Genomic DNA, 17,229 nt, shown 5'->3' on the forward strand with positions numbered 1-17,229 from the left:
ACGTGGAAACTGATGTCAAAATATAACAGAAATAACATATTACACATTGAATCGTGTTTTAAAAGTGATCCATCGTTAGTTTTTAGGGACGTTTGACTAAATGACAATTGACAGACCACTCAATCACGAACAGTAGCAATGAAGGCAATATATTTATTCTCTGCTTCTCCTGCAGGATGAAGATTAATTAAATATTCCACTCCACATTCACAACAGAGAGCTCTCACAGAGAGGCCATGGTGTACTTAGTGGAGTAGATGTTTTGTCCGTTTTTGTTTCTGGATATGTTTCTTGATTCCTGAAAAATAATTAATTGGATTCATGAACATGCTCTGGGTTTCCCAATGTCTAGTGTGTATATGGAAGAACTGCATACCTCTATACATGCTCACACAGAGAATGGTAAAACTGTCCTTATACAGATGCATATTCACATCACTGGTTGACCAAGGATTCCTGTATAAACCCCAATGCTCCCAGTTTTTAATAATAGTTGTAGTCATTCTGCAGGTCACAGCTGTGGTCATCTGTTCTTCCTCTTCCCTTTCTGGCTCTTTGCAGCTGTGCTGGACTGAAGGGCAGTGGCGTGGCCAGTGGTTTTCAGGTGGTCAAATAGTTTGTTTCTGGAGCTGAATTCATACTGACAAGTCACACAGCAAAGGTTCAGCTCCTTCTGCACAGAAACAAATCGAAAACAGTCTGTTAGTAATGAAAGATGTAAAGTTACATGAGGTAAAAGGAGCACCACACACATAGAATCAACTCATATTAATAAAACTGAAATGTCTATACAGCCGCCATCATAAAACCAGGATTAGGAGGATTGCTCCTGGGCAGTTATTTCCAGGGTCCTATCTCTTTGAATGGGGAGAGCCCAAATTACTCAAAACTAAACTGATTTTAACTGATGTAATTTGAGCTTCAATCTCAGATTAAATCTGGCAAATACGTACTGAACAGTGTGCAGCGTTTAGCTCAATAATGCACACCAAATGTGATTTTTCGGATTTGTTCTTGCTCCAATCTCCAAATAGTGGGCTTCCCCCACTGTTGCCACAAAATCATCAACCCTCCTCCACTCAGTGTATCAGCAAGCTGCTTGGCACTTTCTGTTAAAGGGCAGGGCTTTACACTTAAAGCCTCATAACGCCACTCAACAGTCACATGTTCACCAATGATATGCAGCATCGAGTCCTGTAGTCATACTTACCTCTTGGTTTATTTCCCCTCCTCCCTGAGGTTGACTGTTCTTTTTAGAGTCTTTTCCACCTTTTTTGCCTTTTGTCTTTCCAGAGCTTAACAAACAAAATAGAGAACAATGAAAATGTTACACCTGAACAGTGGTCGGGAATAATGGGCTGGAATCTCAAACACAACTGATGGTCACACCTTTTGTTGGCTTCAGATTTGTCATCTTTCTTTTCTTCTATGGGGTCCTCAGAAACCAGGGTTTCCTCATGACTGCCTGTTTTGGCGGTTGGATCAATGTCCTCTGTAGCATCTGGTGTTGGAATCTCAGTCTTCGGCTCTTCTGGAACATTCTAAAGAATTTGTATGAGGGTTAATGTGGCGTAGATTACAATTGGAGACGTAAATCTCAGACAATCATTTAATAAGATTAAATCATCCAACATCAACACAAATTACTCTGATTATTTTGATAGGGTTAGAAATACCTCCTTCATATTAATACACAAATGTGGCCAAAAGACTTATGATCTGTGATGTCTATGTTGCTCTTGCATTACTACTGTTGCAAATATATTTATGCAGAAGCATATCACAATCTATTTTAATCCTGTGATGTTCCAAAATCAATATAAAAATGGCACAAGATTAAGAGACATTTACACTGCAGGTGCTGAGAATAAACAGCCTGTAAAATGTACTTACATTGGTGTTTTTCTGTTGCCGCTTTTTCTTCTTCTGTTTTTTCGACAACCTGCGGTCATAACACATCAATGGCTTAAAACACACTCATTCATTCAGTAATTCTGATTCATACTGAAAGTATTGTGTCACTTGAATATCTCAAATTATTAAACAGTTTGAATATAATGCAAATCAGTTTTATAGTCCTTAAAAACACATCCCAATCTGCCTCAAACTGCTTCAATTGGGTTCCCTCTGTTCAGCCATTTTTTAACTAGTCAATTTCTACTGCCAACGTTAACTGAGAGGAGTGAAGTAATCATAGCCCTAATAGCCTCACTTTACATCAATCCAGCCCAGATGCTAACTCTGCAGGTCATTTATTGTATTCATACACTGTATTAAATTGACTTATTGTCCTGTCTGACCTGAAATCTAATTAACTGCAGTTCTGCTGATCGTCTGAGATTGGATGCTTAGTCAGGAACATTGTCAGAGGTAAGTGGGGTGTTTTAGAGCTTTTTTCTGGACACGGGTCTGCTTGCTCTGTGGGTTCGGGTCATTTGGTCAAGTGTGAAAGCTGTTTTTGGGGCCGGGCATGGTCCAGAGCACTGATCTCTGGTACTATGAAATCCAGTGGTCCACTGCAGGCTTGGAAGCCATCCACTCCTGGGGCCACATGTGGGGGTGTGAGACTGGTTCATTCTCTAACGTGACAGCGTTGACTCATTACTTCACTTTCCCACACCTAATAAAACCACACTTTCATAGGACTGGAGCAAGGTTACTGTAATAAGATCACCTTAACCAGAGATAATGAGCCCTTCCCACAAACAAGCCCAGAATCAGTCCTGGGTGCAGACAGTACTTAGGACAAGGGTGAAAATGCTCTCAGTCTACAGTAACCATCTTGATGTTGGTTACCATTCAGTCTAGAGAAAATATACAGAAACTCACACAGAAAGCATATTTAGGTTCAATACCGTTCAATCTATAAAAAACATTGTAACAGATTGACTGTGGGCAGCAGTAGCAGGAAGTTCACTCACGACAGACTTTAGCAAATAAACACAATAGATAGAAAAGTTGCCTAAGGGAACCAAGCTGTATCACTGCCAGCGTGTCTGGCTCCTACCAACTCCTAGAGAAAAATGACCCCCCCTTTTAGCTCCATGGCCTCCTCTTTATCAAGCCTAGCCCCTCCTCTAGGCTAATCCAACTAAAACAACTCAATTAACTCACTTTTCTAATATACAGATTATCCTGAAAACTTCACCCCAAATAATATCAAACTAACCCATAATAAACACTAAGACTAAACAGATTAATTACTTAGCAAAACACTCAAACAACACTATAATACCCCCCCTGCCCCAGCTCCAAGAATGGTATGTCCCTCTCCAAAGGCGGGAAACTCCCCTATAACTGGGCTGGATGGTTCAGTTGCCTCTGTTTGAGAGTGTCCAAGGCTGCTACAAGTAAGTGTACCCAAAGCTAAGAGAAGGTTAACAAATAAGATGCTTCTGGCTAAATTCCCCATGTATACACTTAAGATACATGAAAAACAGTACCCCAAGGTTGAGAAGAAATTTGGAATATGCAGGATTTGCCATAAATAAATAAGTAAATAAAAAAGCAGCATATAATGCAGTCATACTGCGTAATGATTCAGCTAAATAAGGCCATCATGAATAACCTACTTCTGTCTAGGTATGTCCTCCTCCTCTTCATCATCATCCTCCTCCTCCTCTGCTTCTTCCTCTTCTTCCTCTCCTCCTCTCTCAGCTGTAGTCAAACTCAGAGACTCGTCTTCCTCCTCCAGCTGTTGCCGGAGCAACGCCACCATCTCTCTGTGTTTCTTGGACTTCTCGTGGTTCTTCATTCTGTGGTGAGGGGGACAAGGGCTAATTAAATATAATTTAATTTGCTACTGTGCAAAAGTTTGGAATATCACTCTTCTACGTGTTATTAGAAATGCATGAAAATGCCATAATACTGTGGACACTCATCCAAAATTTATTGTGAAACCAAGGGCATTGTCTGCAGTAAAAGCCTCTACTGGGAAGGCTTTAAACCAGGGGTGTCAAACCCAATCCACAGAGGGTGTAGGCGTTCTTTTCAACCAAGCAGAAGCCCCACACTACTGAAAGTCAAGATCTATTGATGAGATCCATTGATTAAAAACAGGTGGAATGAGGTGTGGCGGCTTCTTGGTTGGAAAGAAAACCTGCACCCACACCAGCCCTCCGTGGATCTGGTTTGACACCCCTGCTTTAAACTAACTGGGAGAATGCTACTGTGCTAAACCAATTTTTATTTACCAATTGAGTCTACAGACCTTTGGACATATAGTGACATGTATAAAGCAAATTTTAAACCAGAAAGGTGTTTAGTTCACTGCCTAAGGGTGAAGTCTTATGAAATATGAAAGTTAATGAAAACAGTATGGGTTACAATATGGTAGTAACCATTGTCTCTGTGCCCTGATGATTTTTATTGTGGGAAGAACATAATATATCCTAGTTACATTGTGTTTTTTCTTTCACTCTTTGTGTGTGTGCACTCACGCTTTGTCAGATTTGCAGTATTTGTCACAGGCAGGACAGTAAAGGTCATCATAAAGCTCCTCTACGTCATCAGCTCCATTCACAGCATCTGCAACAAAACCCATTCATATTCATAAAACATTAATACAGCACCACGTTTTATATGAATACAACTGCTGAAGAATTATAAATAAAAACCACCAAGTATAAAGAGAATCTCCATGACATTTTATGAATAATGCATCAAAACATATTTTTTCTAAAACTATTAGAGGTGCAAAACGATCTCAGTGTCACTAGTTAGCAAAACATAATTTATCTAATTTTCTATAATATTTTCAGATATCACTGTTTGTAAGAAATGAAATTACTACATATCAGTGATAAAATGTTCTAATGTCAGACCCCTATTCATATCCATATAGATGTTTTAGGGAACTTGAAATAGCAAGGCATTAACACATCAGTTAGAGCCCCGGGCTCCAAACCAAACAACTGCATCTCCACCTTACACACCACACAGTGGTGCATGAGGGTGTTTGTTTGTGTGTGCTAACTGCAGGCCCTGTCAGTGGTGTGTGTGAGAGCATGCATGTGTGTTTATGTTTTTATATCTCATGCTGACCTCCCATAGCCATGCCTACCTGCTGTTTGTGTGCCATCTCAGCTGGGGCAATACATTTCCCACTCGAAGCTGCTTCAATGAAGTTCTTGTTTTTATGGGTAATTTCCACAACAGGTGCACTTTAACGAATCTTCTAAATGCTAAGTTCACAATTCGGTACTCTCACAATACTCAGGCCAAAACTTCAATGTGGAAAGTAACTGGCAGGGCAGCACGGTGGCGCAGCAGGTAGTCTCGCAGTCACACAGCTCCAGGGGCCTGGAGGTTTTGGGTTCGATTCCCGCTCCGGGTGACTGTCTGTGAGGAGTGTGGTGTGTTCTCTCTGTGTCCACGTGGGTTTCCTCCGGGTGCTCCGGTTTCCTCCCACAATCCAAAAATACACGTTGGTAGGTGGTGACTCAAAAGTGTCCATAGGTGTGAGTGAATGTGTGTGTGTGTTGCCCTGTGAAGGACTGGCGCCCCCTCCAGGGTGGCCTTGCGCCCAATGATTCCAGGTAGGCTCTGGACCCACCGTGACCCTGAACTGGATAAGCACTTACAGATATTGGGTGGATGGAAGTAACTGGCTGATACAACAATAATGCATTTGTATTTACCATCATTAACAGAATACCTTTTACTCTAAAATACAGGGCAAAGACTTGCATATGAATGTGCAGTGCAAATTAAATGTGTTTTCATTGGTAAAACTTGCACCATTTGCCAGGAAATCTGTTTAGAAACAATGAAGTACTCTTAATAGTTTCAAATGGTTTTGGCTCTCTACATATATTCTATTTTCCCACAAGTATTTCTGAACATATAAACAAACAAACTCCAGTCTGGTTCACTCTAAACACACCCAGTGCAAATCACCAGCAACTAACAACCCTCCACAATGGATTCAAAACTATCAGGACTCCAAAGAGGTATGATGCCCAGCACTAAGGTAAGTCAAAAACAGCCTCCAGACATCCAGCTAACGCCACTAATGGAAGTTGAGTTAAAAACAAAATAAAAATTTACATGTATCGTTTATATGTTCTATGTTTTTAGGGGTGTGTTGTTCGTTTACTCACATTTGTGGTTTTGTTATTAACCCTGTTGTTTTGATATAAACACTGGTTTGGAGATGGGGGTTAAGGTTTCCCACTAAGCACTACAGCCCATCAAAATACATCAGAACAGAACAGAACACAACACATTCTTCTAAGTAAGTGCACTGCTGATTTTGTTGAAGTGAAAATAAGTGAAATGATCTTCCACAAAGAATACACCTCTGCAGAGTTTTACAGTGTTACATCACCGTGTGCTGTTTAAATTCAGCAGGGATGTCAAAACTCTTCACTTTGTATGAACACTTTTTGTTAACTAAAATATGTTAGAGAACTGGAGATTTGGGGTGTTGTATTCTAACAACTACAATTAAAGCAGCCTGTGTATGAAATGAGCAGTGGTTTGAATGGGGACTTTGTTCCCAAAGCCTTTGTAGACTTAAAATCACCATTAAATGTTTAGACTGATGAATGATATTTACACTATGAAACTTTTGGCAAACAAGTCCCTCTTCGGTTTGTTCAGTGTGTGTGTGTGTGTGTCTGTGTACGTACATGCGTGCGTGTTTGTATAGCTGACACAGTTGTCTGTATACAGTGTTAACCAGAGCATACGATTTTCCATGATTGTTTTTTTTTTTTTTTAACCAATTTTTCTTGGAAATTTTGCTCCCTCAAATATTACCTCAAAACAACACGTTTGTGATGATAAAAACATCACAACTACATGCTGTTTTGGAAATGGACATTTTGTACTATGTACTATTAATTGTTTATATATATTAATTTGGTTAAAAATAAACTACTTTCTGAATATTAAAATTAAATTATTTCACTCCTGCATAGTTGTGTGATGTTTTATCAGCACTGAGACTTACCACAGAGTCATATACAAGTTCCTGGACCATGTCATAGACGCAAAAAACAAAAGAAACAGGGAATGTTCCAGAACTTCAAGAATCAGGAATATCCCAATCTATGGCTGTTGTCTGATTCCCACAAAATTAAACACGTTTAAGAATGGGGCGTAATAACCATGGGGAGGACGAGGAGGATTCATTATTTCTGTGTGGTTGTACATGTGTCTTCACACTCACCTCCCTCACCAGTGTCCACTCTGTCCTGTGTGTCGTCAAGATCTTCCTCCGCATCTGAAGCATCTCCAAACTGCTGTCCATACTGAGCCTCCATCTGCTGCAGCGCTTTTTCCAGTTCAGACGTGGCCACCCAACTCTGCTCCTTATATTCCTCTGCCAATCTGAGGACCAGAACCCAAAGCAAAGTAAAATAGAGGTATACTCCAACTTATTTAACAAGGTCCAGACAAATGGCAGTTCATGCAAAGGTGAATATCTGATCTTGATTGATTTGATAACAATTCTTAAGTAAATGTTTGTTGACACAAAGGTTTCACCACGGTCTGAATAGAATGTGTTAAAATTCATAACGGATTTTAAAAATCCACTAAAACAATTACAGGAGGTCCTCGCGTTACGTCAGTCCCGAGTTACGACACATCTCCCATTTACTGTATAAAGCCTTGTTTCGACTTCAATGGTTTTGCGTCGTAAACGTCGTAACGTGAACTTCGTGTTTGGTGTGTGCGGTGCGGCGGAAGAATACACGGTTACGTGGCTCGGGACCGATGAGGATAGGTGTGAGGATAGGATAAGTGCTTACAGTATGTTATTTACGTACAGTATGTACGTATGTTCCGACTTACACCGAAAATCGGTTTACGACGCGACGTAGGAATGGATCTACGTCGTAAGTAGAGGACCCCCTGTATGGAGGAACTATTGCCATAGCAGCAGAATACAGATTTTAAATTTTTTTTAAAAATGGACAGTTTATAAATTGTGTATTATTATTTTTCTAACGTAATCAATTCTACACTAAAACAAAGAGAAAATCAAAATGTATAGGAGGTTCATATATAATGACCATAGTCAACCAAAGAGAGAGCAGAAGTTAGAGGTTGGATGAGACAGGGAGAGACTCACTTGGCCTGCTCTAGTTTTTGTTTCCTCCTCAGCTCCTCCACTTTCTTAGCTTTTTCAGCATTCTGCTCCTCCACAAGTATTTTGTGCGCCTGAACTCGTTTGTCGCGTTTGCGCACAAAGGCCACTAGCTGGCGCACCAGTTCACTGCGCTCTTTCCTGGCCTTTTCGCGGGTCTTCTTGTTCTCCTTCTCCATGGCTCTCTTCTCCCAGCGGTTGGAGGCCTGCCGAGTGTCATACTCTTCTTTCCAGGCAAAGTTTTTCCTTGTGCAGAAACTTTGCCAACAGCCATAGAACAGGTGGACAACCTAAAAGCAGAAGAGATCAGTCAAGAACAGCATAACAGGATTAATAAACACTTTCTGCAATGACTTTAAAAAATCTGCCATTAGTTAAAAACACAGTCCACTGCAAAATCTATACAGCTGAAGATTAATTTTTAACTTAATTTAAAAAACCTTAGTGTAAACAGAAGACAGAACGGATAAATAAAAATAGTGTTCAGTGTTCTGCCAAGTCACTTTCATTAATGTGGATACGGCAGGCAGAAGAAGTGTGAGTCAGAGGGAGAGATCACTGAAGAACTATTTGTCAATACACTCAAGAAGGTGCAGTGTGTTATATAAAATATGAAGACAGCTAAATATAGTTCTAAAGTGGATTTTCACATTCTCTCAGAAATAGGAAAGATGCCCTAAAACAGACAAACATCTTCAGTCCAGGCCTCATTCACAGATCATTTGTATTCATCAGGAGCTAGAGTAAGCTTTCAGTGATGATCAAAAAGAATATTCTGGGCTGAACCTAAACCGAAATTCAAAAAAAAAAAATTAAGGCAGACAATAATCAAACACAAACACACTGTGCCATATCTGCATCTTAATAAAATCATTGTTCAACCTTAAATTGTGCTTCAGTTATATCCTAGAGATTGAGCAACTTTAATATAAATTTGTGTTCAGACTTAAAAATGTTTATTAATTAATAATTAACTCATTCATTCATTATCTGTAAGCGCTTATCCAGTTTAGGGTCACGGTGGGTCAAGAGCCTACCTGGAATCATTGGGCACAAGGCGGGAATACACCCTGGAGGGGGCGCCAGTCCTTCACAGGGTAACACACACACACTTTTGAGTCGCCAATCCACCTACCAACGTGTGTTTTTGGACTGTGGGGAAAAAACCGGAGCACCCAGAGGAAACCCACACAGACACAGGGAGAACACACTACACTCCTCACAGACAAAGAGAGAACACACCAACTCCTCACAGACAGTCACCCGGAGCAGGAATCGAACCCACAACCTCCAGGCCCCTGGAGCTGTGCGACTGCGACACAACCTGCTGCGCCACTGTGCCGCCAATGTTTACTTAGATGTTTATAAATATTTAGAACACATTATTTGTTTGTTTAAATCTTATTTTTTATGTTAAATATTTTTATGTTTAAAACCATAAAGCCATTCTCATCATTTTTAGTCATGAGGGTGAATGCATTACTATAAGCTTTTATAGACTGATTTTGTGAGATTTGTTACCGTATCATAATCACTCTGAGAGTCGCCAAACGTGGGGAAGTCTTCACATTCTTCATTTTCCTCTTTACTGTGCTCCAGTTCTTCCTTGGCAATGGATTCAAACAGTTTCCTGTACACGGTGTAGAAGCCCTACAGAGGAACAAAGAACAGTGGAGAACAAGAATAAGAGCCTGTGATATGTACAGCCAAACGCAAACAAATGCGAATGTCATGTCTGGTGTCCGTCATTTGCTATGAGTTTAATTTATGTAACTAGTGAGAGAAAAACACCAAAACTGTATAGATGGCATTAGAAAACTCTCAGACAATGAGAAGACTGTCAGACTAACCCTACACATTAACAACACCAGTTCCCATCAGCACTGCTGTAATGAAACGAGTCTGAGTTTCTCTTCACTCAACAAACCTCACTAAATGACTTCACATCTCAAAGACATGGGTAGAAATTTAGGGCCAAAGGCATGGGCTTCTATTGACATCTAGTGTCAAATGCTGGAACTGCATGTTTACCATGTAACTGGATGCTTATCAATATACGTTTAAATTGTAAGTGCAGTCACTAGACCTGGAATAAGCCCTCTTATATGTTTATTTAGGTTTAAGACTGATGACAAAGAAGAAGCTACTGAATCATTTTATTAAAGCAAACTGGTAAATCAATGACTGAAGGCACTGATTCCAAACGACTCCAAGGCACTAATCCCTGTATTCTCCCTCATCCATTCACTCACCTTCTCGTCATCCCCATAACCCGAGTAACAAGTGACTGTGAAGTACTGCAGGACATCAATACTGTCATCCTGGTATTCTCCACTGACTCCACCCTTCAGCAGCGCCTCCCTGTGGTTATCATACCTTAAGCAAGAGGAAACTCATGTTTACTGAAGCGAACCTACTTCTTAAGTAGGGATGTTAATCTGTCTTGTTTACATAATGACGTCATGCAGTTACCTATAATATGGCATATATTCTTTACATAAGTCATTTAGGCTCAGTGAAGTATGGTGGAAAGTGGCTCCTAGGCAGAGGAAATTGCTCCAAAAAAAAAAAGGGGATGACTTCAGTCGTGTGGAGGTGGTTTGGTTGCAAAATATCAGATGTCCAATAAAACACAGTATTATGGAAGAAATAAAAGAAACCTATTCCAACAGAAGGGGGAAACAATTGATCTGTTTCGCCACCTCAAGCAGAAGCACCTAGCTGAGGACGAGGAAAATCAAATGCTGTTAAAATAGTTCAATGAGCTCTAAACCCAGCAGATAAACTCCACTGACTGCACAGCCACTATTCTTTATGTGTTGTTATATACTGTGACGCTTTTGTAAACTAGCTTAGGTATTTGCTGGTTATACGCACTCACATTTTCTGCACTTTGGATGTTTTGTAGATTTTAAGGCTACATTATTATTTTTTATACATAATCAGAATCTGAGAAGTTACTGTTGTTTACAAAATAAGCAAATATTCAGAGATTTTTCTTGTTGGTCAATTCTGAATGTTTGTACCTGTTACACTTATCACTTAGTTAAAGACTAACATGAAATGATCAGGAAACACAAGGCCTGATGAAAACAAGGAATTGTTTTATGGGATGTTCATGTTAAGACGTTGGAATAAGGTTTTTTTTAATCCATTCATTGCAGAGAGGTGTGGACGGTTGTACTTAGTGCAAAGAAATACAAAGGAAATACTATCCAAAAATAAAATGTTTATTTTCTCCACATAAAAATAATATATATATATATATATATATATATATATATATATATATATATATATATATATATATATATATATACACACACACACACACATACACACACACACACACACACACACACACAAATGTGAGGTTTCCCTTCAATACAGAGTTTCTGAAGTGGGAAAAATGGATGGTGATATTACGTTTTAGGGCCACGGCATTGAAAAGGAAAAAAAAAAATTCAGAGATTAAAGTCAGAATTCTGAGAATATTCTCTGACTAATTCGCTGCACGTATAATGGAACAGACACAGTGTGTTGCTGAAGTCCTGCTATGGTATATATTTCAGGAATAAACACTCAGTTCTCTTCCACATCAGGACCACAGTGTGATTAGTGTTTAAACCCCGAATCGGTGCACGAACCCATAGCATGTAGTTTCACATGATACAATTAATGGTCACAAAAATGATGGATCCAGAGCGAGAGGAACTCCGGTGCCCACGAGGCTCCATCGCGTTACGGGTCATGGACTCATACAATAAACTAAAGCCTTATGCATCGCAGTCAGGGGCTGCACTGAGGGGGTCGCCATGTCGTGTGAATGTGTTTAATAAATAATTCTGTTCACTTCACTGACTGCTTCTTTAACAACTCACTCATGGTGCACAGACCAGGAGTCTGTCTGTTTACATTATAATCAATAATAACGCAAACAGTATGTCTCTAAATATTCTGATTATATTCTCAAAATTATACAGACCTTTTTTACTCAATTATTCCGAGATTTTTTTTCTCAGAATTCTGACTTTAATCTCGGAATCTTGGTTTTTTTTTTTCTCAACAAAACTAAAACTCTGTCGTATGATATACTCAATTTATTAATTTAAAAAAAACACACACACACACACACGTAAGACTGGGGGAAAAAAATGTTAGCGTAAGGCTTGTGTTGAAACACTGCTTACCAGGCTCTCTCCTGTGGGTCACTAATTACATCATATGCTGCCTGAATCAGTTTGAAGTGCTCTGCAGCTTCCTCCGCATTCTCCAAGTTTTTATCTGGAATCAAAAATTTCACATTCATTAGAATCAGTTACTTAAAATGCAGCAATAATCAGCAATTAGACTATTTGAGTTATTGTTGTTGTATATGGTGTATAATGACTTGTATTGTGATTGATTCCAATTGTCTTCTGACATTTCATATATCGTCCCTCTTCCAAGTAGAAACATGTAATAACTTTACAGGAGAAGGGTAAAAAAAATGTTCCTAATTTCCAATGGATTTCAATGTAACAATGTTTTATTACAAGTAATGCTGGAGCATTTCTACTGGTCCATTCATTATGAAGATTCCCAGGCTTCAGCAACATAATCCAGAGTAATACAATATGGAAAGCCAACAACTGTGAGGTAAAGGTGAGAGAAAAGATATGGTGCAGAAAAGCAGGACTCCATTACCTGAGTTCCATTTAGAGCTGCAGGGTACATTACATTACACTATCACAATATTGACCTTCAAATTACTGTATGACACAAGGCTGCAATGTGAGCATTCTAACAAACTGATCAACATTTTGTAACATACTGGTTACTTCCAGATGGGTGCTTCTATCTGTGCTTGGATTACACAAGGCATTTTTGTCATCTAAGAATCTGCAAGCAAGCTTCTCGTGTTTCAGTTCCCTTCCATGGGTGACTGGACTTTCAGTTCAGAGTGTCACCTGGAATTAACTCACACCGAGCCTCGGTAACATCACATCCATTTCAGTCTTCAATTCCCTAGTAAAAACACCATGTCCAAAGGTTTGTAGCCTTCTAATTATTGATATCAGGTTCAAGTCCTGTGTTCTTGATCTTAATCTGAGCTGTGGCTCATTCTCATTTGAAGGAACAGGAGCTGAAACAAGTTGTTCTAAATACATCTGTTTAGACAGAGGGAGAATTGTGCTGTAGTGTTTGATCCTTGTGGTATTTTGACTAAAGCATTTCACAGATCTTTCAACAAATCCCCAGGGCTGTGTTCATTTGTGGAAAAGGTGTATAATATGTTCCCTTTAATGCAGACCTGTACAGCATGATGATGTTTGTATATGCTATATGCTTTTCTTGAGTGTACTGTGACTGTGTTCTCTCTGTGTCTGCGTGGGTTTCCTCCGGGTGACTGTCATTGAGGAGTGTGGAGTATTCTCTCCGTGTCTGTGTGGGTTTCCTCCGGGTGACTGTGAGGAGTGTGGTGTGTTCTCCCCGTGTCCGTGTGGGTTTCCTCCGGGTGACTGTCTGTGAGGAGTGTGGTGTGTTCTCTCTGTGTCTGCGTGGGTTTCCTCCGGGTGACTGTCTGTGAGGAGTGTGGTGTGTTCTCCCCGTGTCCGTGTGGGTTTCCTCTGGGTGACTGTCTGTGAGGAGTGTGGTGTGTTCTCCCCGTGTCCGTGTGGGTTTCCTCCGGGTGCTCCGGTTTCCTCCCACGGTCCAAAAACAAACATTGGTACGTGGATTGGTGACTCAAAAGTGTCCGTAGGTGTGAGTGAATGTATGTGTGTCACCCTGGGAAGGACTGGCGCCCCTGAAGGGTGTGTTCCCACCTTGCACCCAATGATTCTGTCTCCGGACCCACCACATCCCTGAACGGGATAAGCGCTTACAGATAATGAATCAATGTATTGTTGAAATGTTTTTTTTCCCCCGGTGCCATTAGAGCTGACACCAGTGTTTAAATGAGAATGGACAGATCCAAAAGCTTTAACTCTCCTCACTTATGCACTTGTGGTTGGAAACAATCAAATTATCAGAGCAAAGTTACAGCATCCAGTAAAGAGCTTTCCCAAAAGAGTAGAGACTTATATTAACACCTTCATTTCAGAAGAAATGCTGAATGAACTGGTTTCTATAAACGTACGATTTATCTCAATATGCGTTTCAAGGTTTCATTTCATTACGTTATATTCTTCCAAATCCTAACATAATTGCTGTAAGTGACCTGGAGCTTCGTAACGGTGCAGTACAACCTACCTGGATGCCATTTCAGTGCCAGTTTCCTGTAAGCTTTTTTAACATCATCATCTGTGACATCCCTCTGGACTCCGAGCACTTCGTAATGGCACTTCATTCTAAACAGAAAAAAATAAAAACAAAATGCTTCTGATGAATAGCTGATAATAATAAGCTGGAACTGGCCCTGAATGATGAAACTACTCCAGTGTAGATAAAAGATTCTGTCACAGATATACTACTCCTGTTCAGATAAACTATCCAAGTACATATATATTACCCCTCCATATTCCTGTACCATTAATCTGCTCAGGTACATAAGTTACATCTGTGGATACAAACAAACCACCCGATATACAGATGAATAATCAATCTACCCCTGTAGAGATGTTACCCCAACAGAGAACAGAAACCCTGTATGATAAAGCTATCCCTGTAGAGACAAACTATATAATCATTAATATTAAGCCATGCTCTGTATGGTTAAAATGGCATTGTTCAGAAAAAAATGTCTTGAATATATAAATCATCCTTGGAAATATAAAAATAGCTCTATACATGTAACTCTCCCTGTATTGTTAATCTAACCTTGTAGTTTAAACTCCAGAGCAGTGCTGTAGCTTACATGTAGACCGGTTTGCCTGTTAGCATGGGTCAAACCCCGCCGGATTCCCGCCGCAGCAGAAGTTACAGAGCCGTTTGGTGAAGAATTCCGGGCGAGCAGCGCCTCTTCTCCCCGCACGAGGGGGATTCGGGCCGCGGTTAAAACAATAACGACGTTAATCTCCCGTTGGTTCCGGCAGCGGTTACAACCGCACAGCGCGCTACAGCAACGTGGAGTCGCCCGGGAGTGACGTCATGTCCACGCTTCGATCTGATTGGTCCTTTAGTGTCACATACTATTATTTTAATTTTTTTTTTTGTATTTTAAGAATTACATTCCAGTGATTTGTGTATTATTATGTTTTAATTTCTATTTAACATGTGCCATGTTTTGAAGAATAAGTTTCAAGTGTCTCCTCTCTGGGGAATAGTTGTGCTGAGCTGAGGGGTGACAGTGAAATCAGTCTTTTATTAATGTTCTGTGCAGACTGCATAAGAAGAATGAAGACTGAATATTCTACAAATAAACAACACCGTTATTTATAAATAAACAGACAAACACTGGCCCTGTATCAGCATATAAACAAAATTTCAAGCAGGGTCAGGAGGAGTATGGGACACTGCAGCATCCAGCTTTCACACGCTGTCTGAAGAAACAGGTTACAGTAGGATTTCCCATGCCATTAATTACTCTACAAATCCTTCTGTTCTGTATAATTCTGCCTTTTCCTTTTCTAACTCATCCTGTGTAGTTTAAATTATGGTTTAGCAATGAGCTGATGAATTTATCCGATGTTATAGAGGAGTAAAAGTAAATGTGAAAGAAATTCTTCATTACCCAAGGGACAAGACTAGGAAACTCTGGATTACACACCAGTAACTAATGACCAGTTCCAATCTGTAATGACCCTCAGCAACAGGGGCGTGCGCCTGTCTCCATACTTTGAGGGTTAAAGTTCTGCATAGACTTCTAACTTATTAAATATCTCAGACCAATAATCTTCTTCTGTTCAGCACAACATTCCTAAGAGAAATGAATTTCTTTCTTTCTTTCTTTCTTTCTTTCTTTCTTTCTCTTTCTTTCTTTCTTTCTTTCTCTTTCTTTCTTTCTTTCTTTCTTTTTCTTTCTTTTTTCTTTCTTTCTTTCTCTTTCTTTCTTTCTTTCTTTCTTTCTTTCTTTCTTTTTCTTCATTGTCTGTAAATGCTTAACCAGTTCAAGGCTAAGTGAAGTTCAGTATTAGAAAAATAAAAACACTTATGTCTGCTGAGCACACTAATAATTAATTGTAACCACTATCCATCCATCCACTGTCCAAAGCTTATCCAGGTCCGGGTCGCGGCTGAAGCAGTTAGAGTAAAGAAACCCAGACCTGCGTCTCCCTAGCCATGTCTTTCAGCTCTTCCAAGGGGATACAGAGGTGTTCCCAGGTCAGTCGAGACATATAATCTCTCCAGCGTGTTCTGGGTCTTCTCCGGGGCCTCCTTCCTGTTGGAGACGCCTGAACCACCTCAACTGGCTCCTCTCAACATCGAGGAGCAGTGGCTCCACTCTGAGTCTCTCCCGGATGTCTGAACTCCTCACCCTGTCTTTAAGGGAGAGTCCAGACACCCTGCAGAGGAAACTCGTCTCAGCCACTTGTACCCGCGGTCTCGTTCTTTCGGTCACTACCCAAAGCTTGTGACCATAGGTGAGGGTTGGGCCATAGATTGAACGGCAAATCGGGAGCTTTGCTTTTTTGGCTCAGCTCTCTCTTCACCACAACGGACCGGTACAGGGTCCGCATTACGGCAAACTCCACACTGATACACCTGTCTACCTCCCGCTCCATCTTTCCCTCACCCGTGAACAAGACCCAGAGATACTTGAACTCCTCCACTTGAGGCAGGATCTCACTTCCAACCTGGAGAGAGCACTCCACCCTTTTTCGATTTGAAGGTGCTGATTCTCATACCCGCCGCTTCACACTCAGCTGCAAACTGGTCCAGCAAGTGCTGGAGGTCCTGGCTCGATAAAGCTAACAAGACCACATCATCCGCAAAAAGTAGACATGGGATCCCGAGACCACCAAACCGTACACCTTCCACCACTTGGCTTTGCTGAGAAATTCTGTCCATAAAAATTATGGACAGAACCAGTGACAATGGGCAGCCCTGGCAAAGTCCAACTCCGACTGGAAACCAGTTGCACTTACCATATGAACCAGACTCCTACTCTGTTTATATAGGGATTGGATAATTAGTAGCAAAGAGCCCAGTACCCCCTACTCCCAGAGCACCCCCACAGAATATCCAGAGGAACACGGTCGAATGCCTTCTCC

General features: G+C 40.5%; 1 protein-coding gene across 2 annotated transcripts; it reads right to left on the bottom strand.

Moving 5' to 3' along the window:
• Window positions 1-167: 167 nt before the first annotated feature.
• dnajc21 (DnaJ heat shock protein family (Hsp40) member C21) lies at window positions 168-15,157 on the bottom strand. Of its 2 annotated transcripts, XM_066645995.1 has the most exons (14): window positions 14,934-15,157; window positions 14,330-14,427; window positions 12,286-12,379; window positions 10,348-10,471; window positions 9,617-9,745; window positions 8,081-8,385; window positions 7,175-7,335; window positions 4,440-4,527; window positions 3,573-3,755; window positions 1,894-1,942; window positions 1,390-1,541; window positions 1,211-1,295; window positions 377-673; window positions 168-298 (listed from the first exon to the last, which is right to left on the bottom strand). In XM_066645995.1, exons 1-13 carry the CDS (start codon window positions 14,957-14,959, stop codon window positions 524-526), a joined length of 1,644 nt encoding a protein of 547 aa, XP_066502092.1. In that variant the 5' UTR covers window positions 14,960-15,157; the 3' UTR covers window positions 168-298; window positions 377-523. The 2 variants fall into 2 exon arrangements, with proteins under 2 accessions (XP_066502092.1, XP_066502093.1); XM_066645996.1 differs by lacking the exon at window positions 168-298 and having other exon boundaries at window positions 519-673; window positions 14,897-15,157.
• Window positions 15,158-17,229: the final 2,072 nt, after the last annotated feature.

This window comes from Hoplias malabaricus, chromosome 15 (genome assembly GCF_029633855.1).
Source record: "Hoplias malabaricus isolate fHopMal1 chromosome 15, fHopMal1.hap1, whole genome shotgun sequence".
Classification (NCBI taxonomy): Eukaryota; Metazoa; Chordata; class Actinopteri; order Characiformes; family Erythrinidae; genus Hoplias; species Hoplias malabaricus.

What these genes read in the sequence shown, in the direction of transcription:
- dnajc21 (XM_066645995.1), bottom strand. Translation starts at nt 14,959, where the DNA reads ATGCTAACAGGCAAACCGGTCTACAT. An exon ending in GTTATGGGGATGACGAGAAG is followed by an intron (nt 9,746 to 10,347) that starts GTGAGTGAATGG and finishes GTTCCTCTGTAG; the next exon opens with GGCTTCTACACCGTGTACAG. An exon ending in GGCAACAGAAAAACACCAAT is followed by an intron (nt 1,542 to 1,893) that starts GTAAGTACATTT and finishes CAAATTCTTTAG; the next exon opens with AATGTTCCAGAAGAGCCGAA.